The sequence below is a fragment of the Pleurodeles waltl genome, chromosome 4_1 (genome assembly GCF_031143425.1).
Source record: "Pleurodeles waltl isolate 20211129_DDA chromosome 4_1, aPleWal1.hap1.20221129, whole genome shotgun sequence".
Lineage (NCBI taxonomy): Eukaryota > Metazoa > Chordata > Amphibia > Caudata > Salamandridae > Pleurodeles > Pleurodeles waltl.
In genome coordinates, this window is record NC_090442.1 from 732121793 (window position 1) to 732147924 (window position 26132).

The following is a 26132-nucleotide window of genomic DNA, read 5'->3' on the forward strand; positions in this document are numbered from 1 at the left end:
ATGGTGGTCAGCAGACTGCCAGCACTGACGGTCTGTTGACTGCAGCGGCTTATACAGTCTTTTTGAAGATCGCCAAAGTCGTAATGAGGGCCTGAGTCACATCAGCATATTGGAACTCAAGTTGTTACATCTGAAATCCTTTCTACCTATCCTGTGGGTGAGATGTTGCCCTTATAAAGAGAGACATCACAACTGCTGTACTTTGTATGATCACACTGAGAGCCCAGTTTCATTCTGTGTCAATCAGCTGTTCAGCTTTGGGCACAGAACACTCCAAATTAATTTTTATCTGTGACCTCCCATCAGGAAGGAGAATAGAATGCAGAGATGTGTGCTCTTAGTAGGATCTTGCATGCCCCACATGAGTGGTAAATCATTTAAATTATCACATTAGTCATAATTCAAACTTTCGTCCAGAAATGTGGTTTTCCCCAACTAGAACATTAAAAATATATATGTTTTAAAATATCAGCAGTAACTGCAAACAGCTGACTCAAAAGGTTCACTAAAAACTCCCAAAATTAGCAGCAGATCAGTCTGTGAAACAAGCTCTAAAACAAGGGGAACATTTATTTTACTTTTCATCACATAAAAAAATGTATACATGTATTAACGCAGATTAAAGAGGACCTCGATGAAAAGGTATCCCTACCTGTGGATGCAGAAAAGTCCTTTGATCGATTGGAACAGGGCTACTTTTTAATAATGCTCCTTAGAGCAGGATTGGGACACAGTTTCTTAACTAAGATACATTGTCTTTATGACAACCTGGCCATTCTCATCACTTGTAACGGCCTCCTCTCAAAGACATCCACAATTAACAGGGGCACACAACAAAGATATTCATTATCCCTATTCCTTTGTTTATGGGCTGTGGAACCCCTAGGGCCTGGACACACCCCCAGGACCCCAAAATACATTACTTTCTTCTGATGATATTCTGCTGATATTCTCAGAAACGTCAGCCTCAATACTCGTCACTGTGTAACCTAATGAAACATTCTCAACATTCACTACCTATAAGATCAAATGAACTAAAATGAAATTCTTCCCACTCTTGACAGCCACCACATTTAATATATCTCTGAATACCGATCAACAAGGGACTGACTGACATGGTACATGACAACATTAGACCTCTATTACAAAACTGCTGACTCATTGGTCACACCTCCTGCTATCACTTTAGGTAGGATTAAAGTGACAAAGATGACAGTAGTCCCATGATTCAATTACATATTTCCTATTATTATCACTAAAGGGCCCCAGAAATGTGCTCTCAGAGATTGACAAAGAGATCAAGCAGTTTGGGTGGGGAGCAGCTAAACCATGACTGAAACCTTGGAAACTAGATATAACAACACAAATGGGAGGGCTTAGGCTCCCAAATATGGACTCATGCTGTCTAGCACATCAGTAATCCTACACATCTTGAATGTTGATGATGTGTGAGAACCCACCATTATGGGTCAAAATACTGAGGAAAGGGGAAGTGGCCCACATATTTAGTGATGCTTCAGTTACAACAGAAAGAGTAAACCCTGACATGTACTCAACAGCACTCACAGGGCACAATACACATAAAGTTAACCATCTCAGACCCAGAGCCTGGCCCGGAACCTTAGAAAACCTCCTCTTCAGTGAAGATGAGCTCTTAATTAGAAGCCTTTAGATCTTGTTGATGTCTCACTCTCGCCACACCTAGGTCTGCAAAAACGTGGACCTTTGAACCACTCACTTGAATATCATTTTATTAGCAGCCTGGGTCACAAGCTCACATTTGTTTGGATCTACCAGCTCAGAAATCACTGTTCCTGTGCCTGTTGTTCCAAATAGATATTTTTCACAACAGTGAGTAATCCTCTGTCCATACTTCTAATTTCTAAATAGAAGGTTGTTCTCTTGGAGATGCTTTCCTATTATAGTATGGATACACAGAGACTGACTGCATTCCAGTTTTTATGCTAACCACTGGCAATTTTATTATTTCCTTTTAGAGTCAATAAACCCAATTTACGCGACATTTACGGTCAAAACCACCTCATTTACAACTGCCAGGAATTCAGGAATAAATGGATTTACTGTTGTCGATTTTTCTGCACGAGTAAAAAAATATCTGCAGTAGTAAAATGCTTATAAGGGGTTGGAAGTTGGCAATACAAGACATGGTTTGCCTAGAATCCTTTGAATACCTACAAACATAGGTTTCTTGACATTCAGAAACTCATTCTGACTACTCCCCCCCTCCCTGGAAATGGTTGGAAATTTACTCCAGCCAAGGGCTGGATCAACCCCCTTTTAGGATGGAAAGGAGACCAGATCACCCCACACTTGGTGTAGGTCTGGGGAAGGTTTCTCTTACTGGAAGAAATGTCCACATGGACAATATAAAAAATAAATAGGAAATATGCGTTTGAACATTCTGCTGTTCCCCTTTGCTTAATTCTACAGTATGTAAAGTCTGAAGGAGACATGCCTTCCTCAGAACCATACATTTAAGCACATACCTTGCACACCTTTCTTAACTTAAACTGGCAAGCCAGCTATACCATGGAGGATGTTGTACTTGCCTGATACGCTTGCCTCCTACTGCAGAAGTGTTTTGACCACAAGCAGGGTTAACACCTTCAACTAGATCTGTGATCTAACAAGGGATTACACTCTCTTTTTTTTTGTTTTTTTTATAATTTGCTAAATAATCAGATGGGCTTACACATTAACCAGATATGCTTGAGGGTACTTTGTGCCACTATATATCATTTAAGCAATATTCAACAATAAATATATATTATATATTTGTCCTGAGGAGGCCTAAATGGATTAAAGGCCAAATCTTTATCTGTATTTTTTGTGAATTAGGTCCGTTGTATGCTATATTACAATATGTGAATTCCCTTTAATTCAGACAAGGATATGTCCCTCTGGGACTTATGTTAGATGCCCTTGCATTAGACACTTGAGAAGTTCCTATATGTCTTGACTAAGATTTCTGTCATCAAGTGAATTCTCCATAAATTCTGGATGAAGACCAGTGATTCCAAAATCATGCATTTTGTACTATTTTGGCTAGAACTCTACCCTGATTTAAACTACATGTTGTAGATCTTGGTGTCCATCACCCAACTCCCCAGGATTGCAGAGAACTGTCTGGTGGTTAGCAACTGCAAGTGGCCACTGGAAAGACTGGGTAACGAAGTGGTAATTTTATAAAAGTTGCCTTTCTTTAATAGTGACATTAAATTCGATTAAAGTCTGGTTTAGTGCCACAATTAATTAGATACCTTGATGTACCCATTTTGGTGATCCCATTCAGAAGTTAGCACAGCTGATGAATCAATGTGTAAATCTGCACTAGCCAATGAGGACACAGGGCTTTCCACAGTAAAAATGACAGTGTAGGATTTTTATTGTTAGGACATATAAAAATGTTGTTGTAACTTATAATATACTGTTCGATGGCATGTGTAGCTGCAGATACACATGCTGTGCACATCCTGCCATCTGGTGTTGGGCTCGGAGTGTTACAAGTTGTTTTTCTTCGAAGAAGTGTCTTCGAGTCACGAGACCGAGGGACTCCTCCCATTTCGATTCCATTGCGCATGGGCGTGTACTCCATCTTAGATTGTTTTTTTTCCGCCATCGGGTTCGGACGTGTTCCTTTTCGCTCCGTGTTTCGGGTCGGAAAGTTAGTTAGAATCTCGGAAAAATCGTCGGTATTGTTTGCGTTCGGTATCGGGTTAGTTACAACAGATCAACACCGAATTGAGAAGAGCTCTGGTGGCCCGTCGGGGTTTTTCGATTCCCGTCGGGGCCTGGTCGGCCCGGCCACGTGTCTCTTCAAGGCTGATGGAACAGACCCCATTCCGCTTCTGTCCAAAATGCCATAACAAGTATCCATATACAGATCAACACCTGGTCTGTAACTTGTGTTTGTCACCAGAACACAAGGAAGATACTTGTGAGGCCTGTCGAGCGTTTCGGTCGAGGAAGACACTCAGGGACCAAAGAGCAAGAAGACTGCAAATGGCGTCGGCGCCGACAGGACAAGGGTGTTTCGAGGAGGAGGAAGAAACATTCTCCATCCAGGATTCGGACTCGGAGGAGGTCGATCCCGAAGAAACGCCGAAAACCGTGAGTAAGACGTCGAAACAAAAAACTCACGAAAAGACTGCCAAAGCCCAGGGGACGCCACCGCCAACAGGCCATGGCTTAACCCGAAAAGTAGGTGACCGTCCATCGGCACCGAAAAAGGGTGAGCTGGTGTCGAAGTCATCCGACTCCGGTCGAGATACAGGCATGCAGCAATCTCGGGCCCGAGAGAGTGGCTCTGAAAAGATTCGGCACGAGACAGCGGCACCGAAATTGGTCGGCACCGAGAGGGCACTACGCCGAAAAGCAAAAAGATTTTGTCGGAGCCGAAAAAAGCAGCAGAAAAGGTTTCGGTGCCGAAACATCCGGCCTCTGAACCGAAAATTAGTTCCTATTCAGAGGAACAAGGACTGTCCTCTCAAATGAAGACACACAGATTTGAAGAAGAATTACAAACAATAGAGCCAGATCACACGCAAAGGCGGCTCTTTATTCAGAAAGATACAGGGAAGATCAGCACTCTTCCCCCAATCAGAATGAAACGAAAACTTGCCTTCCAAGACAAGGACAAGGACAAACAGCCACAAGCAAAAGTGGCTAAACAAATAACACCACCACCATCCCCACATCACTCTCCACAACTATCACCGGTAGCCACTCCACCAATGATGCAATCCCCAACACATACGGGGATGAGTCAAGATGACCCGGACGCATGGGACCTTTACGACGTACCAGTGTCAGACAATAGTCCTCAATGCTATCCAGCAAGACCCTCGCCACCTGAGGATAGTACAGGCTACATTCAAGTGGTATCAAGGGCAGCAGCATTTCACAATGTCAGCCTTCACTCAGAACCCATTGAAGATGACTTCCTTTTTAATACACTGTCGTCTACGCACAGTCAATATCAAAGTCTGCCAATGTTGCCCGGAATGCTAAAACACTCCAAACAAGTGTTTGAAGAGCCTGTCAAAGGGAGAGCCATTACTCCAAGAGTAGATAAAAAATATAAACCGCCACCAACAGACCCAGTGTACATCACACAACAGCTATCACCAGACTCTGTTGTAGTTAGAGCAGCACGCAAAAGAGCCAACTCTCATACTTCAGGAGACACGCCACCTCCAGATAAAGAGAGTAGAAAATTCGACGCGGCAGGCAAAAGGGTGGCGGCACAGGCAGCAAACCAGTGGCGTATTGCAAATTCGCAAGCTTTGCTAGCCAGATATGATAGGGCCCATTGCGACGAGATGCAACACCTTATTGAACACTTGCCAAAGGAGTTTCAAAAAAGAGCGCAGCAAGTGGTCGAAGAGGGACAAAATATCTCCAATAATCTAATTCGATCAGCAATGGATGCTGCAGACACAGCTGCTAGAACTGTCAACACAGCAGTAACGATAAGGAGGCATGCATGGCTGCGTACATCAGGATTTAAACCAGAGATATAGCAAGCTGTGCTGAATATGCCATTCAACGGACAGCAGTTGTTTGGGCCGCAGGTGGACACTGCAATTGAAAAACTTAAAAAAGACACTGACACGGCCAAAGCCATGGGCGCGCTCTACTCCCCGCAGAGCAGAGGCACATTTCGAAAAACACAATTTCGAGGGGGGTTTCGAGGGCAAACCACAGAAGCCACAACCTCACAAACAAAGCCCACTTACCAGAGCCAGTATCAGCGGGGAGGTTTGCGGGGACAATATAGAGGAGGACAGTTTCAAAGAAACAGAGGAAAGTTCCAAAGTCCCAAAACTCCTCAAAACAAACAGTGACTTCAAGGTCACAAATCCCCAACACATAACACCTGTGGGGGGGAGACTAACCAAGTTTTACACACATTGGGAGGAAATAACAACAGACACTTGGGTCTTAGCAATTATCCAGCATAGTTATTGCATAGAATTTCTCAAATTCCCTCCAAACGTCCCACCGAAAACACACAATATGTCAAAACAACATATAGATCTTCTAGGACTAGAAGTTCAGGCATTGCTACAGAAAGAAGCAATAGAATTAGTACCAAAAGATCAATTAAACACAGGAGTTTACTCGCTGTACTTCCTGATACCCAAAAAGGACAAGAGCCTGAGACCGATACTAGATCTCAGAACATTAAATACCTACATCAAATCAGACCATTTTCACATGGTTACTCTACAAGACGTAATCCCACTGCTCAAACAACAAGACTACATGACAACACTAGACCTAAAGGATGCATATTTCCATATACCAATACATCCTTCACACAGAAAGTACCTAAGGTTTGTATTCCAAGGGATACATTACCAATTCAAAGTGTTGCCATTCGGAATAACAACTGCGCCAAGAGTTTTTACAAAATGCCTGGCAGTAGTAGCTGCACATATCAGAAGGCAGCAAATACATGTGTTCCCATACCTAGACGATTGGTTAATCAAAACCAATACGCTAAAACGGTGTTCACAACACACAAAATATGTCATAGAAACCCTACACAAACTAGGTTTCTCAATCAACTACGCAAAGTCACACCTGCAGCCGTGCCAAACACAGCAATACTTAGGAGCAACAATCAACACAGCAAAAGGGATTGCTACTCCAAGTCCACAAAGAGTACAAACATTTCACAATGTAATACAAACCTTGTATCCAAAACAAAAAGTACAAGTCAAAATAATACTGAAACTACTAGGCATGATGTCCTCATGCATAGCCATTGTCCCAAATGCAAGGTTACACATGCGGCCCTTACAACAGTGCCTAGCATCACAATGGTCACAAGCACAGGGTCAGCTTCTAGATCTGGTGTTGATAGACCGCCAAACATACATCTCGCTTCAATGGTGGAACAGTATAAATTTAAACCAAGGGCGGCCTTTCCAAGACCCAGTGCCACAATACGTGATAACAACAGATGCTTCCATGACAGGGTGGGGAGCACACCTCAATCAACACAGCATCCAAGGACAATGGAATATACAGCAAAAAACAGTTACACATAAATCACCTAGAACTGTTAGCGGTATTTCTAGCGCTGAAAGCATTTCAACCCATGATAACCCACAAATACATTCTTGTCAAAACAGACAACATGACAACAATGTACTACCTAAACAAACAAGGAGGGACACACTCAACACAGTTGTGTCTCCTAACACAGAAAATATGGCATTGGGTGATTCACAACCACATTCGCCTAATAGCATAATTTATTCCAGGAATTCAAAATCAGTTAGCAGACAATCTCTCACGGGATCACCAACAGATCCACGAATGGGAGATTCACCCACAAATACTGAACACGTACTTCCAAATTTGGGGAACACCACAAATAGATCTATTTGCAACAAAGGAAAACTCAAAATGCCAAAACTTCGCATCCAGGTACCCACAACATCAGTCTCAGGGCAATGCGCTATGGATGAACTAGTCAGGGATATTTGCTTACGCTTTTCCCCCTCTCCCACTCCTTCCATATCTAGTAAACAAGTTGAGTCAAAACAAACTCAAACTCATACTAATAGCACCAACATGGGCAAGGCAACCTTGGTACACAACACTACTAGACCTGTCAGTAGTACCTCATGTCAAACTACCAAACAGACCAGATCTGTTAACACAACACAAACAAAAGATCAGGCATCCAAATCCAGCATCGCTGAATCTAGCAATTTGGCTCCTGAAATCCTAGAATTCGGACACTTAGACCTCACACAAGAATGTATGGAGGTCCTAAAACAGGCTAGAAAGCCTACCACTAGACACTGCTATGCAAATAAATGGAAAAGATTTGTCTATTACTGCCATAATAATCAAATTCAACCCTTACACGCATATACAAAAGATATAGTAGGATACTTACTACATTTGCAAAAAGCAAAACTAGCTTTCTCTTCCATAAAAATACATCTTGCTGCAATTTCAGCTTACCTGCAAATTACGCACTCAACTTCATTATTTAGGATACCAGTCATAAAAGCGTTTATGGAAGGCCTAAAGAGAATTATACCACCAAGAACGCCACCAGTTCCTTCATGGAACCTCAACATTGTCTTAACACGACTCATGGGCCCACCTTTTGAGCCCATGCACTCTTGTGAAATGCAATACTTAACGTGGAAAGTTGCATTTTTAATTGCCATCACATCTCTAAGAAGAGTGAGTGAAATTCAAGCGTTTACCATTCAAGAACCATTTATTCAAATACACAAAAATAAAGTTGTTCTACGAACAAATCCCAAATTTTTACCAAAAGTAATCTCACCATTCCACTTGAATCAAACTGTAGAATTACCAGTGTTCTTCCCACAGCCAGATTCTGTAGCTGAAAGAGCACTACATACATTAGACATCAAAAGAGCACTAATGTACTACATTGACAGAACAAAACTAATTCGAAAGACAAAACAACTATTTTTCTCCTTTCAAAAACCTCATACAGGAAATCCAATTTCAAAACAAGGCATTGCTAGATGGATAGTTAGGTGCATTCAAACCTGCTATCTTAAAGCTAAAAGAGAACTGCCTATTACACCAAAGGCACACTCAACCAGAAAGAAAGGTGCTACCATGGCCTTTCTAGGAAATATTCCAATGAACGAAATATGTAAGGCAGCGACATGGTCTACGCCTCATACATTTACCAAGCACTACTGTGTAGATGTGCTAACTGCACAACAAGCAACAGTAGGTCAAGCTGTACTAAGAACATTATTCCAAACTACTTCAACTCCTACAGGCTGAACCACCGCTTTTGGGGAGATAACTGCTTACTAGTCTATGCACAGCATGTGTATCTGCAGCTACACATGCCATCGAACTGAAAATGTCACTTACCCAGTGTACATCTGTTCGTGGCATTAGTCGCTGCAGATTCACATGCGCCCACCCGCCTCCCCGGGAGCCTGTAGCCGTTTAGAAGTAGATCTTAAACATTTGTAAATAGATTACTTGAAACTTTATTATGTACATACGCATTCACTCCATTGCATGGGCACTATTACTAGCATACACAACTCCTACCTCACCCTCTGCGGGGAAAACAATCTAAGATGGAGTCGACGCCCATGCGCAATGGAGTCGAAATGGGAGGAGTCCCTCGGTCTCGTGACTCGAAAAGACTTCTTCGAAGAAAAACAACTTGTAACACTCCGAGCCCAACACCAGATGGCGGGATGTGCACAGCATGTGAATCTGCAGCGACTAATGCCACGAACAGATGTACACTGGGTAAGTGACATTTTCCTCTCCCTGCGTTAGGGCTCGAAATACCTTCTGTAGGAGAGACTTACATACATTGTTAAGGGAAGTTTGGGCTTTGCCTTCGTTTTAAATGGCAAAGTTGAACTAGCAGTTTAAAACAGCTCTTCCATTCTGGGGTGGCAGGATGAGAGACATTTTGTTGTTTTAACTTACAGGACCGCGTACCTTGGTACCGTATGCCAGGGACTTATAATTAAGTTAACTTCTGCCAATTGGGGATAGCCAGTTCAAAATGCACTGAGGTCTGGTTAGCAGGCCTTAGTGCACTCTCAAAGTCGAAAAACCAGCAGCATATGTCCAAACATTGGGGGTGATCATGCAAACAGAGGCATTTCCTTACAGAAACTATTATGGCATTTGTGGAATGGTGGTCCCTTTGAGATTTCATGCTCCTTCTGCTGGGGTAAATGCTGTATTATTGGCATTTCAAAAATATGTACATTAGGGTATATTGTACAACACCAAGTAAGGTATTCAGTGGCTCATCGAGCAAGTATGCTTCTTTCTGTTCTTCTCACCCTCTGATTGAAGCATATTTGGGCAGAGCTGTATTTTTCCTTTATAGGATTTTAAGCTGTTCAATCAGGTGTGAGGTCTCAGGCAGCTCGAGGAAGTGACAGCTTATGTTTAATAAGCCATTCTGAGTTCTGTCTCCAATTGCAGGCAATTGTTCCTGCTTCTACTATAGAAGCTGGTTTCTATTACATTGGAATACCATGTCAAACTTTGGCACCAAATAGCAAGTATTCATTCATTTGGGTCTTACTGAATTCGGAGTAGCTTCTTACTCTTTTAGACTAATTTAAATCACGTAAAGGTGAGGGGCTTTGGTTTGGGGATTTAATGATGGGAGTCAGGGCTTCAGAATCTATGCTTATGCTTGAGGCCTAGGTTTGGGTTTAGTGTTATATGCATGAGTGCATCATCGAAACTTAGACAATAGGGTTTAGGTGCTTATGCTAGGGGTCCTTGCTAAGTTTAGTCCTAGGAGTTTAGACTAAGCTGTGTAGGTTGTAGGTTATCTATTTAGTTCTGTAGGTTTAAGATTATAAGATTTGGTATTCAGCTTAGGTGTTAGTTCTTAGGTAGGCCCAAGCGCTTAAGTTTGAATGCTTGGTTTGGGTTCTGATCTAATTCTAGTCATAGATTTAACTATTCCCAAAACAATATTAGTGCCAATGACACAAGTTCAGATTAAATATCCAAATGCATTGAAAAGCACCCAAATATACATCTCCATCCTAGGGCTCACTCTTGCTTGTTTTAAATGAGACAGCTTTGAAACCTTCTGTATGCATGTGCTCTCATAATTGCCACTGAACCATGGGTTGGCCCAATGCGTGCACTCGTATTTCCTTGATAGGCTATTTACCCGCCCTTTGTGCCATGGCTTTGAATATAAATGTAGAATTTCATGTCACACTTGCCACGGCCATCTTTCCTGTTTGTATGCCGACCCAGTGATTGTTCCAAGTACTCTCTATCATTTCGTCTTTCTTATATTGCTCTCCTGTTTCTGAGTTCTGCTTAAAGTTGCCTATTTTGTAGCCCTTCAGTACTGACTGCTAAGAGACATTGGCAACTGCTAATTCCCCTTTCTCCGGAGATGTTGTTCTTGTTTTACATTCTGACACGACCTCCTCCGTTGTAATCTGTCATCATGATTTATAATTCTTAGTTTTTTCTTCCTAAAGCATCTTGGCCACACCAATATATGTGCTTTCTTAGGAGTGTTGAATGCCTGTCGTTTGCCACCTCTCCAGTCCCAAATTTTAACAAATGATTATTCTGTATGTGATCTGTGTATAACATTCTGCTTGTGAAGTCTCCAGGATGGGACACCATACTATATATTTTTTTTTATTGTGGATGCTTAGAGAAATGTTGCTTTTGGTGAGCTGCTTGCATTTGTCAGCTTGCTAAAATGTAAACTAAATTAACTGTGAATGGATCCCCAACTTCAGTTTTGTTCTCAAATTGCTATGGTGGTTGCCCAGTTGGCAAAATGTCTCAACTTTATCACAGACAATGCTAAATAAATGTGAACTGAAATGGAAACTCTACTTGCTCCGTAGAACCCTAACAATATTATCCTGCCCACCAAAATGGTTTCAGCTTTTACCTACAACCCAACAACCCAGCCTTTATATTGGCATCAACAGCTGCTCCTTGTGGGAAGACATAAACTTCAGCCACAACCAAGCTATTTTATAGGAGTTGCAAGTATTGATGTTTTTTTCCTTGAGATTTTTTCTCTCTGCCAAACACAGATAATCAAATTGAAGAAATCAAAGGTCTCGAAAAATGCGTTAGTTTGACCTATCTCGATTTGGCACACAACAAAATCAGCACCATTGATGGACTTTGCAGTTTGCCAATCAAGACCCTTTCTCTGGTAAGTCTGACTGGGAAATTCTTAGCAATTTTGTATAAACAAACCAGGATATGTTGGCTGATGGCCACACTGCCTTGTAACAGATGGGTGACAACAGTGTGCAAAAATGTTTGATAAAGTGACACAGAAAGAAGCAGGTTCTGAGGTTAGGGTAAACAAGTAAAGTCTAGTGAATTGTGGTGTAAAGTTGCTTTGGTTTCACCTCAAATGTAACTTTCATGTAGTTTCTATTCTTTCCTGTACTATTAGAGGTTATGTTATTTTTGCTGGCCAAAAAAGTACACCTACTTAGCATGTGCGCCGCTAGGTACGAGTCTTCCAAGCACTTCAACATTTCACAAATATGATAGCGGGAATGAGTAATAGAATGCAAATGGCGCCTACAGAGCATGTTGATTATAAAGCCTAATGAACATACAGATTTGCAAACTAAAAAAAAAAAAAGATACAAAATATTTATGCACTGTAGCTCATACAGTTAGTTAATATTACATATACAAGATTGGAACGGGCGTATTTCTCATACCACGGTTTCTACTCTAATTAGTTCATTATATTTTGTAAATGTTTCATAGAAACGTTTGAGTTTTATCATCCATAATCTATAAAAAGTAAATCTAAACAAAATTAATATGATATACATTTTCGATACGAGCATTTAAAATTAGAGTTCCAAAGTGGTTTCTAGTTAAAGTTCAGTAACAACAATAACAAGGGAATCGAAAAAGGAATCTAAAAGTTAATTGAGGAGGTGGGAAGGGAGTCTGAGTGGGCCATGGAGTGGGGGAGTTGAATTGGGTAGGGGGTCTCCATTTGAGAAAAAATAGCACATTGACGGAAGAAATTCCTAATGCCACTGGCAGCTACTGCACATGCATGTTATGAGAATCCGTCACAGCAATTTATCTTTTTACAACTCTGCTCACTTTTTAATGTGATGAAGAACAATTGTAAAATGTTGACTCCCTTTAATATATGGATGACAAGAACCAATAGAAATCTACTTGAAATGTTCTTTAAAAAGAACTCTTGCTAGGAAATTCATTAAGTTATGGCTTGCTTATGCTTTGCTTGCACAAAATTCTAATCAACATTTTCTGTCTTGGAATTGGGGTTAGCACTCCTAAAAGAATGAATATCTCATCCATTTGTGGGATACAAAAGCATTTTTTAAAGATAATTATTAAACAATAATGCTTCAAATTAATTAGAATTTAAAAAGCGTAAATGAGGAGAAAGGCTGAAATGTTAAAATTATTGCTATCTTTAAAAAATATAGAAAAATGGCTGCCTCACTGCAGAGGAATTTGACAGTGTCGCTTTAAGGATGCACGTGTGCCAAGGTCCCACAATGCTGTGCTTTGTCCGTTACCTTGCATCCATATTCCTACTTTGTGAAGCACGGATCCCTGAACGACAGCTATGCTTTTGCTTTTTTTTTTTAAATAATCTTGATCCTGTTTATTCGCTTTATGGTCTGCCATCGGAAAAACTCATATAGTATTAGTCTTCCTGGAAGTCACACCGTGGAGGGGTATAGTATGTAGTATATGCTGACAGTTTGCTTGAATGAGTCTTAAAGACAAAGGTGCTGCCTGCCTGCGAGGAAAACACAGTGTTTCATTCTGGAAAAGGCCCTGTTCCTCGGAAGCAGGGTCTCAACTTAGCAAAAGATCCAGTTGATAGTATGCCTCTAGCTCAGATATCTTTGAGACCCACCCTGATATCTCCCAGGGGGCTTCAGAAAGGAGACATTGTTACTAATTCCCAGGTAGCATAGGCAGTGATTTTGCTAGATGTCATGATGCCTTTTGCTGCCTAAATTTCACTCTACATTGAGGCATATGTTTTTGCTTACCATACCAACAACCCAGAAAAGGATGTTGTAACCATTGAACAAGCCAGATAAAAATACTCTGAATTGACTCAGGACGTTCCTGCACTGGCTACAAGCATACTGCTGATCCTCTTCAAGAACCAGCACCACCGAAACTTGAAGTAAGTTTTGTTGTCAGAGGAACTGCAAAACACCATCTCATTGTAGCACAATGCCAAATTGAGTCCTGGTCAGAGGCAAACGAACCCCTCTGACAAGGCACTGAAGTCCTACTCCAGACTCATCCTTTGGTGGGTATTCACCATCAGCCCCAATTCTTTCCCCAGAAGAATACAGCTAGCTTGTGATAAAACACCCTTCAATGAAGACCCCAACAAGGCTTTCAAAAAGCTCAGTTTCGAAGTAAAGGTGCCTCAAGAATAGTCTTCATGTATTATTTGAGATCCTACAACTTTGGGGTCTATCAACAACTCTACTCCCATTGATATTAGGACTTTTCGGACAATGTGTTTTTTTTATCCAGCCTCTGTAAAATCCTGCAAACTGAGGCGGGAGAAAATATATAGGGCTCTAGGGAAGATAACAGTTTCAGTTGCCATGATTATTCCCTCCTCGTTGACATGCTGCTTTGTCGAAAAACATAGGGAGGAATGTTTGTGGAACATCAGTTTCCACTGTGAAGGCAGCAGATCGAGTGTTCTTGCTAAGTTGGTGTTACGAGTCTTCATGGGATTCCCTTTACCAATTTACACTTCTTTACACATCTTCTGACTAAAATCTAAATAAAAATGGATTTATCTGAATCTCGCTTTTATGAGCTTATCTCGTTTTGAGTCTCATGCTGGTGACAAGGTCTGCGAAACAGATTATTTCTCAGCAGCAAGTCCATGTACCTTACTAGTCAAAACAGACAAATCGACCACAAAAACTTTATTTTCAGGAAAGACGATGAAAACAAAATAAGCATGAAAGAAGAAATCAACCCTCTCCGGTGCGCTTAAATGACCTTTAAATAACAAGCATTCAGTTTGTTCCCCTACCCTCATTGTCATGTATACCAGCAGTAAAGAACATACATACTACACAGTTCTGATGAATAGTTCAACATGATGAAAGACGATTTGCTCCATATATTTTGCAGAATGGATCTACTCTAACTTTAGGAAAGCCACCCACCACTGCAATAGCAGGCAGGCTTCTACTATTAGATCAGCTGGTCCAAGAGAAGCGCACATTACTCTAAACATGAGTAAAAGATAAAGGGGGTCATTATGAGTTTGGCGACAGAAAAGGCCATCCACAAAACTCCTGCGGTCAGGTTAGTGCTAGTGCGGTCCCCTTCCTGCGGGCCCCATTATGAGTTTCCCACTGGGTAAGTGGGCAGAAACAGAGTTTCCACCCGTAGGCCCAACGGGAAACAGCCCACAACATTGCTGCGGGCGTAGGGTGCACCAGCACCCATTGCGCTTTTCACTGTCTACAGATAGTGAAAAGTGTGACGGGCTGGCCATGGGGCCCCGGCACTGCCCATGCCAAGTGCATGGGCATTCAGGGGCCCCAACGGCGATCCGGGCAACCTGTCTCTGCCATGTAATCCCTGGCAGAGAAGGGACTTGTAATCCCCAGGGCAGTGCTGCTTGCAGCACTGCCCTGGCGGATTAGGATCGCCAGACCGATGATCAGTCTTAATCTGGTGGTGCTGGCGGTCCGACTGTGGCGCGACTGCCACGGTCGTAATGTGGCTGCCGGACCGCCACATTGGCGGCGGTCCGACTGCCACCACGACTCTGGCAGTCTCAAGACCGCCAGGGTCATAATGACACCCAAAGTCTTCAAACATCAAGGAACTTACATTTTCTATGGGCAAAACAAGTTACCAGCAGAATTGTCCAGAGTCACCTTAAAAAAATGAAAAAAATGCCTGCCATTATCTGAATAAGTGGTGCTAAAAGCAATATCAGGAAAAAAAAAGTCATGAAAGATTTTCAACTAGCCTCTCATAACATTCAGCCTCAGCTAGACAAGACCCACCGTAGTACAGCAAATCCAATACTTAGGAACTTTACAGGGTCCAAGAATCTCAAAAGTGCATCTTTCAAAGACAGAGTATATATCAGAATTGCCATTCCCTCCTGATGAATCCTCATTTTCGCTGAGATGCATGGTTTCCTGTTTTATTGTTGCTCGTGGGTGGCTGTAGATTACATTTATTCTTAAATCAAAGACCATCCCTTCAAGACAACATGCATTTGGCAAGACAAACTGATACTAAATGCTGTTACTCATTACTCTCCCTCTCTATGTTCATGGTACCATCTTGGAAAGCGTCCCTCAGAAAATGCATGTGTGAGACTATGAGGAAGAGGGGTAACAGCTGTGACGTGAGCTGTAACCGGGCTTCATTGTCTGCTGAACCGGAAGGACTCAAAAAGGTTCATTTTTGGTAGCTTGGCCTCACCAGCAATCAAATCCCCAGAAAATAATTCCGAAGGTTTTTGGTGTATCAAACATACAAAACATTAGACATGAATAAATAACTTAAAAGTTCAAGCCAAGTTTAGCTAAAATATATACGTGTAATAATAAGCTGAAATAAAAATTAATAAAAATGGTAAGGGGTACATAATTTATGAGGAACGGAAAAAAAAATATATATATATATATATATATATATATATATATATATATATATATATATATATATATATATATATTTGAATAAATGGTCTATTATTAGTTCTGCATAGTTTACAACAAGCTTTACAATGTAAAAGTAATACAAAAACACGGTTCTGTGTGGAAAAGTAACAATTAGGTCAACATTTGATTTATATTAAATGTATACTTTTAGAATTAATTCTGTATCAATTAAAAAGGGAAAAGAAAGATCCGTACACGTTGCAGTTATCTAAAATTTTACTGCTAGAACATTGAATATACACGGTCACTGATTACTAACTACTTTTGTTCCTTTGCCTATAAAATGTCCACATTTGTGAGCACATATGTGCACCGAGCATTCAGTTCAGAAGAAGTAAAATGTTATATAACTGCAGTGTGTGTGGCTCCTTCTGTTCCCTTTCTTTAATTGATACAGAATGAATTCAAAACACACACACTGAATGTATATCAAATGTTGACTTAATTGTTATTTTTCCACACCTAAGCTGTGTTCTTGTATTATTGATTGCACCTGGTTCCAGGGGATTCTTTTAACAGGGTAGACCCTGTTCCCTTTAACTTTACAATGTATAAAAACAGACCTCACACGGGATCCCAAATAACAGAAAAAAGAGCAGTTTTTATCACCCCATTATAAACACATAACTTTATTCTGTTTGCTTGAATGTTGAAAGCATTACCACTTCAAAGTTATAATAATCACTTTGAAAAATATTGGAAGAGAACCAAAATACTGATAGAATGACAAACACCTACATTGAGATAGTCCTCATAATTCCTCAAGCAGCCGGTAACAGTCAATTGTGTCCCAGTACGACAGAATATCTTCCAAATGACAATTATTGAGGCAAAAGAAATAGTTGAGATTTTTTTCTTTCTCAGTTACGTCCGGACTGTGGATCAAACGCTCTGAAGTGAACATCCTAGAACAAATTTAGTAGAATTTCTTAAAGTGCTCCCATCATTCCTGTAAGCTGGGTTTCCTCCTCAATGGGGGCCACAGGACCTTCTCGTTTCTAGGCATTGAGAAGCAATTTCCCCAAACAAATCAAGCTCTGTTACCCAACTAGCTCCGATCTCCATAATTGCACCAGTGACTCAGCTGTTAATGGGCCATATTTCCCACTGATCAGCAGGCTTCTCTAAGACAGGCCTGATTTAGTCTTCCAGGACTTCAGGTTCTCAGGAAAAAAGAATGGTCTGCAGCATGCAAGCAGCTTTTCTCAGGAGGGGTAGGTCCAAATATACCCATGAACCTGATCTAGTTAACTGGTTGTCTCGATCCTTGGAGTCCTTGTGGGATAGACATTCAAGAGAGAGTTTTAATTGGCTCTTCATCAGGCAGTGTTGATGCTTCACGATAGCAGCAGACGATTTTTATGTCTAATTTCCAGGCTTGTTCCGAGGTCAGGTTACTATTGCATGGGTTTGAAATGGTAAAAGTAACATGCCATTGGTAGAGACCTAAACCAGTACCTAACTATTTCCATCTATAGCTTTCCTCATAGAATAATAAGGTCAAGTCATTTGAGGCAGTGGTTCCCAACCTGTGGTCCGGGGACCCCTGGGGGTCCGCGAAGCCTCCTCAGGGGGTCCGCGACTGCTTAGAAAGTTAAATGATATTATTAGGTTAGGTCCCCAGCTTTCAGTGTTGACTTAGTGGGGGGTCCCCGGATTTTAATAATGATTCAGTGGGGGTCCCCGGGTTCTAATAATATTAAAGTGGGGGTCCACAGAAGTTAAAAGGTTGGGAACCACTGATTTGAGGCATGCCTTTTAGCATGGACTATCTCAATGAGAAAATTGTAGAATTGTCCTAGCTGTGCTGGTCCAAGGGCTTGACTCCTTCTCTTGGCACCCAAGTACACCAGAAATCCCCACAGTATGAGAAGAGGGAGGATAGGGGCAGAACAGCAATGAACAGAAGCTGATGAATAGGGCGATCCACATATCATGCCTAGGTTGAGCCCAGGCCAGGAAATCCCATCAAACTAAACCTGTTTTTAAACTTTGTCAGAGGCACATATTTCTTGGCAAAACCAATGACATGTTATTGGCAATCCTCTGTAGAACAAAAGGTGCAATTTACCTCTTCATCGTGTTCATAAATGAAATAAAATATTCAGTCTCTCATAATCCGACTATAGATTATTACTCATAATTGAGTTATAGTTGTCATTACATTGGTCTACTGCACACCCACATAAATCTTAAATAATCTGCCACAGAGCTACCTGACCCCTTAGTGATAGGGAATAGACAAAAACTCAATAGAAAGCCATTTTATACAGAGATCCAAACATAGGAGTCTAAAAGGCAGCAACCATTGTTGAAAGGCAGAAAGCCTCACATTTTTGTTTCGAAAATAACACCATCAATTATTGTTTCTATATCTCGCTAGAAATAGGTTTATGGGTTTCTTCTGGCTGACTCTAGAATTGATATGTGTTCCAGAACTCTCTCCAGAATTTGTGTAGCTGAACTCCTGCTGTCTTTTTAATACTTTCTTTGTTCTCCTGCCTTTCCACCTACTCTGTGCGTGAGACTTGCCATTCTGTTCTATGTGTCTGAACCTTACTGACGCTGCACTTCTTTCTTGGACTTCAACACAGCACGCTGCCTCTCACCCTTTGATAAATCACTCTCTATCAGACCACTGCTTTGTAGCTCACTTCTTGCACTTTTTTCATTTTAAAAGGAAGAATTGCAAAAGTTATTTCAGCTTAGATACTCATTTAAATAGAAACTGACGTTTCTTGAAAAACGTATTCCACTTCCCACTAGTCGGTCAGATATTCTGTGTTTATTAATTTAATAAAGATACCGATGATGCACTTTGGTAACACACATGGTGTGACTACCCTGCATTACCTTTCTAAGGACAGCCTTTCAGTGGTGGGTCCAAGGACCTGAGTATGTTCTAGTACAAGGTAGGTAGTGTTGAGTCATTCCACATTTCATATTGCATAGCACAGTGGAGCGTCCCGCTTTCCATGGCTAATGAAGTGTCATCTATGTTGGTTTGCAATATCATGTAAAACAGTCTCATATGCTTCGAACATTATGGCTTTTCCGGTGGTTACCCTTACACATTGGCCTGGTCAGTGTTTATGGACTTACACCAGCTTTTGGGAACCATGTATAAAGATTCAAATATGTTGCCTTTGCTTTACAGTATTAGCGGTGCTTTTTGGACGTTTAGATCTTTTGTTGCAAATCAAGACCGATTAGAGATAGGCCAAAGAAAAGCTGCCAAAACTTGGCATGGTTGTTGCCAAAATGTCAAAATCAAAATATATGCAGACAGAAAAAATGAAGGGAGAGGTAAAATAGGGATTCAAATTCAAAATATTGTAGAAAAAATAACATTTTCAGGAGAAATATATTCTCAAAAGCACTTGTGAGGCAGGAGTAGAGAAGTGTGCATAGCGTAAAATTTGGCACATCTCCAGCTAAAATAAGACAAATGCACACTGTAAAAGTCTATCCATTTGTCTTTTTTATCAAAAATGTATGATGGCACTCAAATGACACTTTAAAAATAAATCTGAAAAATGTATCCCATGTAGCATTTTCCACCTATGAATATGGTTCCCTTTCTATTTTAGAGACAAAGCTACACTTGAGCTGCTTTTATAAGGTATTTGTGTTTCTTGTTCCCTTTTAAATGAATTTAGTAAAGACTGACGTCCATATTGCAAGCAGGGAAAATGTTCATGGGAGCCAGCACCATTCTCCTGCACGTAAAAGTTCTCTCTGATATACTCCGTGATGGACAATCTGCTTTAAATCATTCACTGCTTTTTTCTGTAAATCGTCCTCTCCTCGTTGCAGGCACGGTTGTTGTTTCTTACTCTTTAAGGTATAAGATTTAAGATTTGTTGGAGAAATGAGAAGTTCAGGTGTGATGTTAAGATTTATGTACTTAAAGTGAGGCATGCCTGCTGAAGTGGTATTCAGTAGAGATGTCTTCCTTCATTAAACACAAGGGGAAGCCGAGAGTAAATTGTGTATGGCGAGATTGACCTGACTATCCTCATGTACCGTCTGATTCTGTGGTACCACATATGTTACTGCTGAATGTTCTTTACCTCTAAGAAGGTTTCAATGGGTGCATTCAGAGACCTGTCCTTCGACGTATTTCCACCACTGTGTTATGAACTTTGATCACTCATGCAGTGTGCCTATCTTTAAATCTTAGGCATCTAATCAAATTCAGCAGATTACTGGATTGGACGGCCTGATGTCTCTTCATAAACTGGACCTCTCAGGAAACAGCATCAGTAGTTTAGAAGGCTTGGAAGAGCACAATCTCCTGGAGACCATCAATTTAGAGGGAAACAAGGTAATGTTGTTGTTAGTGTATGGGTATGTGCTTAATTATCCGTGTCGTTGGTCAACGCTTTGTAATTGTTCTGTAGATTGCTTTGTAAGTAGCACTGGGCCTCTCAAGGCATCAAACAGTAAAGCCTAATCAGGTTTTAAGAATGGCCATAAGCATGCAAATAATCTCTACTGAAAGGCATTCTATCTAAATGTTGCTAATTACATACTAATAGTGATTATTCTGAAAAGCTGATTGTATTTTACTATTTGGTGCGTCAGTAAGCTCAGTTCTTATTTATATGTGGTTACAAATATTTCAGTTAATAAAACTGATTATAAGTATATGCCACGCATGTCAACTATGACTGTTAAGCTTCTCTGAATTAATGAATTTTAGTGACAGGCAAAATCATTGCCAGTCATTGACTTCTGAACCATAAAAGTAAAAGGACGAATGCAATACACTAATATGGATCCGTGGCTGCTCTCAAACTGGACAATGTCATGTCTGAAGCTGCAGCTTCTCGGATTCTGACCAATCCTTTGTCTGCTGCTGCAGCTTCTCGGATTCTGACCAATCCTTTGTCTGGTGCTGCAGCTTCTCGGATCCTGACCAATCCTTTGTCTGCTGCTGCAGCTTCCGGATTCTGACAAATCCATTGTCTGCTGCTGCAGCTTCACTCCCTGAAGGATGTGTTATCTGGTGCTCCAGCTGCATCTTCGCCCCTCTCAATGGTACAGTGTCAGCTGCAGCTTCCATTTGGTTGTAGGGCATGCAGTGCTTAAGCTGTAAAAGAATATGTGCTGGGGCCCAATTTTTGCCCAGAAGTCCATGGCTGGTCCTATTGAAAGTTAGGGTGCTGGACACCAAGGCTCTGTTGTCTTGATTACACTTCATGCCTATTTAATTCACCACCAGACATTTCTTGCCTTTGTATTTCACTCCTGCGGTTCTTTTTCATTCCTGCTTTCTCCCTTTGTCACTTTTTCCATCTTTCTTTTCATCCTTCTTAACCCATTTTGTATTTTTCTCTCTCTCCCCAGTCGCAAAAAATGAGTGCCAGTGGGCCCCACCTACAACCACTGGCTCAGGTTGCCATGTCTGCTGCTGCAGCTTCCATATTCTCTGAGCGGTGCCCTCTTTGTGGTCTGCAATATAGTTAATTGAAAAGTGAAACTGGCGAAAAGTCCCCTTTTTGCGTTATTAGTCTGACCACAGAGCGAAACTGGATATACAAACTCTGCTTTGCAGGAGAAATAGAGAAACAGGTGGATTTCGTGCCCAAACACAGTAATTCATCCATTTTCTGGCTGCCGTTGTCTCTGTGGACTGTAAAAACCATGAGGAAAGTTTAGGGCTACACATAGCCATTCTAATTAGCCGCAGATTGGTCCTAACACAAGGACCTATTCTGAATGTCTGCAAGGTTGCCAGTTGGGTTGCTCTTCTTTTTACAGTCACATTGGTCACCCTTTATCCAATCAGAATAGGACCTTTCGTTAGCCCATTCTGATTGACTGCTAATAGCCAGTTAAAGCAGCCGTTCCACAAACTTCCTTAGCTGCATGTGAACAGTGCGCCGCGAAAGTATCACCTATATATTTTTTTTTGCCCATTGTAGTTGGAAGCAGATAATCTAAAAACGACGCATTTGTAGACTAGAAATATATTTTTTTAAGTTCCCTGACCTAGACTCACTATTGCTGCGGCTTTGCCTTGAAGACGTCCCGTATTCTGCAGCACTTCAGCCCACTTTCATTGATGCCAATATCTTTTGCCGGAGCTGTTCTTCCTCTGTATGGTATAATAGCTGCTGTACCTCTGAATCAGAGGCACTGAATATGGGGGTAGTGTTATAGCGAAGCAAACAATGCTCTCCTAAGAAAAGGCCCTGGAAGGAAGGCCTTCCCTTCACTAAATTGGTGGTAGTGGCGGAGGTGCGCAAGCTGCTGGTCCTGCCAGGGGTGAGGAAAATGAAAGACAGATGTCATGCTATATCCCACCAGTGTCGTATGTTTTTTATCTTTTCACCAGTCTGCATACTATGGCATGGTTGACTTTACTTTCTGTGGGCCTGTGGGAGGGTAGAGAGGAGGGCCAGGCAAGTTGTCATCTCATGCATTTTCAAATATTGGTCTTTTTGCAGAGGGTACAGACCGGTATTAGTATTATAACAATAAAGTCATAGCACCCTTAGTACCCAGTGACCATGGTGACATTACTTCCTACAACACCACAGGCCAAGTGTGATGCCTCATAGTTTAGCTCCCGCCCGGGACATTTTCTCAAATCCCCTCTTTGAACTATTCACTGTCTGCTAATTCTACCACTTTTGTTAAAAGATGCTTGTCTACTGTTGATGAAGCTGCTTCTCCATCTGCAAAATGATGTCTGCTGCTTCTCCCCTCTGCCTGATACTCGAAGAGCCACTACTTCACTCCCTCTGTTAAACTCGAATAGCTGCTGCGTGTTTCTCTTTGCTGTTATAGCGTTTCCCCTCTACTTAAGATGTCATGTCACACACAGCTCTCCTTATCTTAATGAGGACCTGCCTGCCGCTGCTTCTCATTGTATGGACAATGGCTTGTCTTCTGACCATGCCCTGTCCACTCCTGGACTTTCTCTCTTAGGAAAACTATGTCGGCTGCTGTAATTTCCATTCTTACTTAGATCTGCCGGCTACTGCGGTTTCTCCATCCACTCTAGATAATGGACTGGCCTGCTGCTCTCACTTCTCCAAATGATGCCTTTTCTACTGCTACAGAACCAACCACCATAATGCACTGCAAGCTGCCTGCTTTTGTATGATTCCCGTCACTACTGTAGCTTCTGCCAGTCTAAACAGATTGCAGTTTTTCCTACAAAATGAATCGACTCTTGGTTTGACTTTCAGAAGGAGATCCCTGGGGCAGAGGGTGAAGTAATCCAGGCATAGGAGATAAGAGTGAATGGGGGATCTTGAGTGACACACGACAAAAAAAAAACTTGTATGACGTAACAACATTTCTAATTAAAGAAGATGGACAAACTCCCTTGGAAAAGAATGAATTGTCCACCATTCAGGAGACGACAATGACTGAGCTCGCCATCCTTTCTCTGTACAACAGTGTTAGTTCTCCTATGTCACCCTGCCGCAGGTTGCTTAAGTTAGTCCCTGGTGTCTGCTTATTTCTAATGCCCTCTCACCTACACACTATCCCTCCTCATACTGGTCATTATCAACCTCTATTTGGCACCCCTTGAAGTGACGCTGGCCAGCTTGATCATTAATGTAAACAAAAATGTGGATACTCATCAGTTTTTTACATAACAAAAGATATTAGATTGTAATATCATTGACCACCTAACATACTGCTCTTCACTATGCAAACTAGTATGTTGCAGGCCAACTTAAAGCTCAAATCCCAAACAAAACAATATGTACTGACCACCAATGACATGTTTAACACTTACTTTCAACCATGATCCTGGTATCTCTCCAGTGTTTTAAGCAGCACTAAGGAAAGGAATGAACAATTTTAAACAATCCACGTAAATGTAAAGGGCTTGCATGCATTCTCTTTCGGTTGCTTCCTTCCTGTTCCATAAGGCCATGGTTATCAGGGGCAGTGCTAGTGCTACTAAAGGGCCAGCCCGGTGTAACGCCTTCTACCCCTGCCGACCCTGTATTAACATCCTTGTTCACAGACTGATCCTACTCGTCCACATCTTCCAGGTCACATATCACATTAAAGCTTAAAGCTAGTCATCTACCAAAACACCTCTTCATTAGTCTCTGGTGGCTACAGCAGTGACATCCCTAGGCTTTAACCTAAAAATTGCAAGAAGAGCAAATGATAAGCCGGATCCCGAGTTCTGGAACCTGGAACTCTTTTGCAATATAGATTTCACAAGCATCCTCCCATTTCCCCTTAAGAATGGAGAAGGCTCACTTCTTCAAGCAGCATCTCCTCACAAATAACTGGATTTTCCGACCCTCTCAGAGGTTCAATGAGTGACAATTTTGCAACTTCTACATGAGTTAACTGAACCTGTTACCAGCCCCTGTCCTTCCCACTCACGCTGTACGGTGCTCCATTGCTTTTTGGTAAGTTTACACTTTATCAGTACAAATATATGCTTGGATTCCTACGTGAACACATTTTCTGAATGAGTGTAATTTACTGGGATTGGCACTACCATCTTAGAGAAATCGGAGGGAGAGGGTGCCTGGGAGAGGCAATGTTTTCTAATCTTATAACTCAATTAGCTACTGCTTATACCACTTGAAAGCTCTGAGCAGAGGGTCGGATGGCGCATATGACAGAAGTAGTGCAAAAAAGAATGAGAAATGAAGCATATTGTTCGAATGGCATACATGCAAGATGTAGCTTGTCTAGGGTTGTTGGGGGGGGAAATGGGAATACGGATCAGGGATTTCCTGTTTAGCCCTCTGCTATTTGAGGGTGAATTTAGAGTGGTTAAGTACCAAGCAGCATTCTTTTGTCACTAGAGTGACCTATCTTAACTTGAACGTCTATGGTAAACTTTGTTATAAGGTGAAGATAGTAACACATTTTGTCATGGGGTTCTCACCTGATTCTAAATCTAAACTGTTTTGTAAAATCCCTGCCTCCTGCATAGCTGATAAACGTGTCATATATCAGTTTCTGTTTCTAGTGATAAATCTACCACAAATACTAATCCTGCCCAGAGTTCTCAAGAAGATCAGGAACCACTGGACCCAAGTCATTCTTGTAGCTTCAGATAGGGCACGAAGAGTCTTGAACCCTGAGCTAATGAACACTCTGGTAGCTTCCTCTTCAGGAGGATCTCCTGTTACAGCAGCAAGGTATTATACGGTTCCTATGAATTAAGTAGGACAGTGTATTAGGTCAGCATGAACTTTAGGATATATTGACTTAGTCTATCTACACCATCAGGATGTTGTTCCTAGCCAGCGCAGAGTGATCCATCTGACCCCCTAACCTTACCAGAGTACCAGATGGTATCAGCAACCTCGAACATGACCACTCTTATTCCCAGGGAAATCATGGAAGCAGATTTACCCTTTTGTTGCTTCTTTGCATGCCCAAGGTAAACACAAGGATGTGAAAATGGCTTTTTAAACATTTATTTAAACATTCATATTCTTTTATAGAAAGCATTAACTGTGATTATTAGGCAGATGAAATAAAGCATTGTAACCAGCATTATAAGGATGGCAAAAAAAGATAAACAGTTCAAACCTGGTAATGTTATTAAGTTGTGAAATTCCTATCTGCCACTACCTACACAATGGAGGGCATAGTGGGAATACCTTCTGCAGGATCCATTGGAGTAGCATAACACCCCGTACCTGGGTAAGATGTACCAGGAAGCCTGTCTGAAATACTAAAAACTATTATCCTTTGCAGGATAGTGGTCAGAGTGAGGAGGGTTGTATCTCAGTCACAGTGCACTGTGTTCCAGGATAGCCCCAGCAGAATAGCTCCTCTGCCAAATGTAGCACAGAGACAGCATATATAATAAAAAGCACTATTCACATTGCACTATGTCAAAGGTGCGGAACT

At 41.4% G+C, this 26132-nt stretch overlaps 1 protein-coding gene across 1 annotated transcript in view; it reads left to right on the forward strand.

Annotated features, from left to right (window-relative positions):
• The window catches only part of LRGUK (leucine rich repeats and guanylate kinase domain containing), a 386639-nt gene that overhangs the window by 106626 nt on the left and 253881 nt on the right, over nucleotides 1-26132 (forward strand). Inside the window, exons 6-7 of the mRNA XM_069229317.1 lie at nucleotides 11610-11734; nucleotides 20455-20598. Of these exons, the coding sequence (XP_069085418.1) occupies nucleotides 11610-11734; nucleotides 20455-20598 (269 nt within the window). The remainder of the gene's footprint in view (nucleotides 1-11609; nucleotides 11735-20454; nucleotides 20599-26132) is intronic.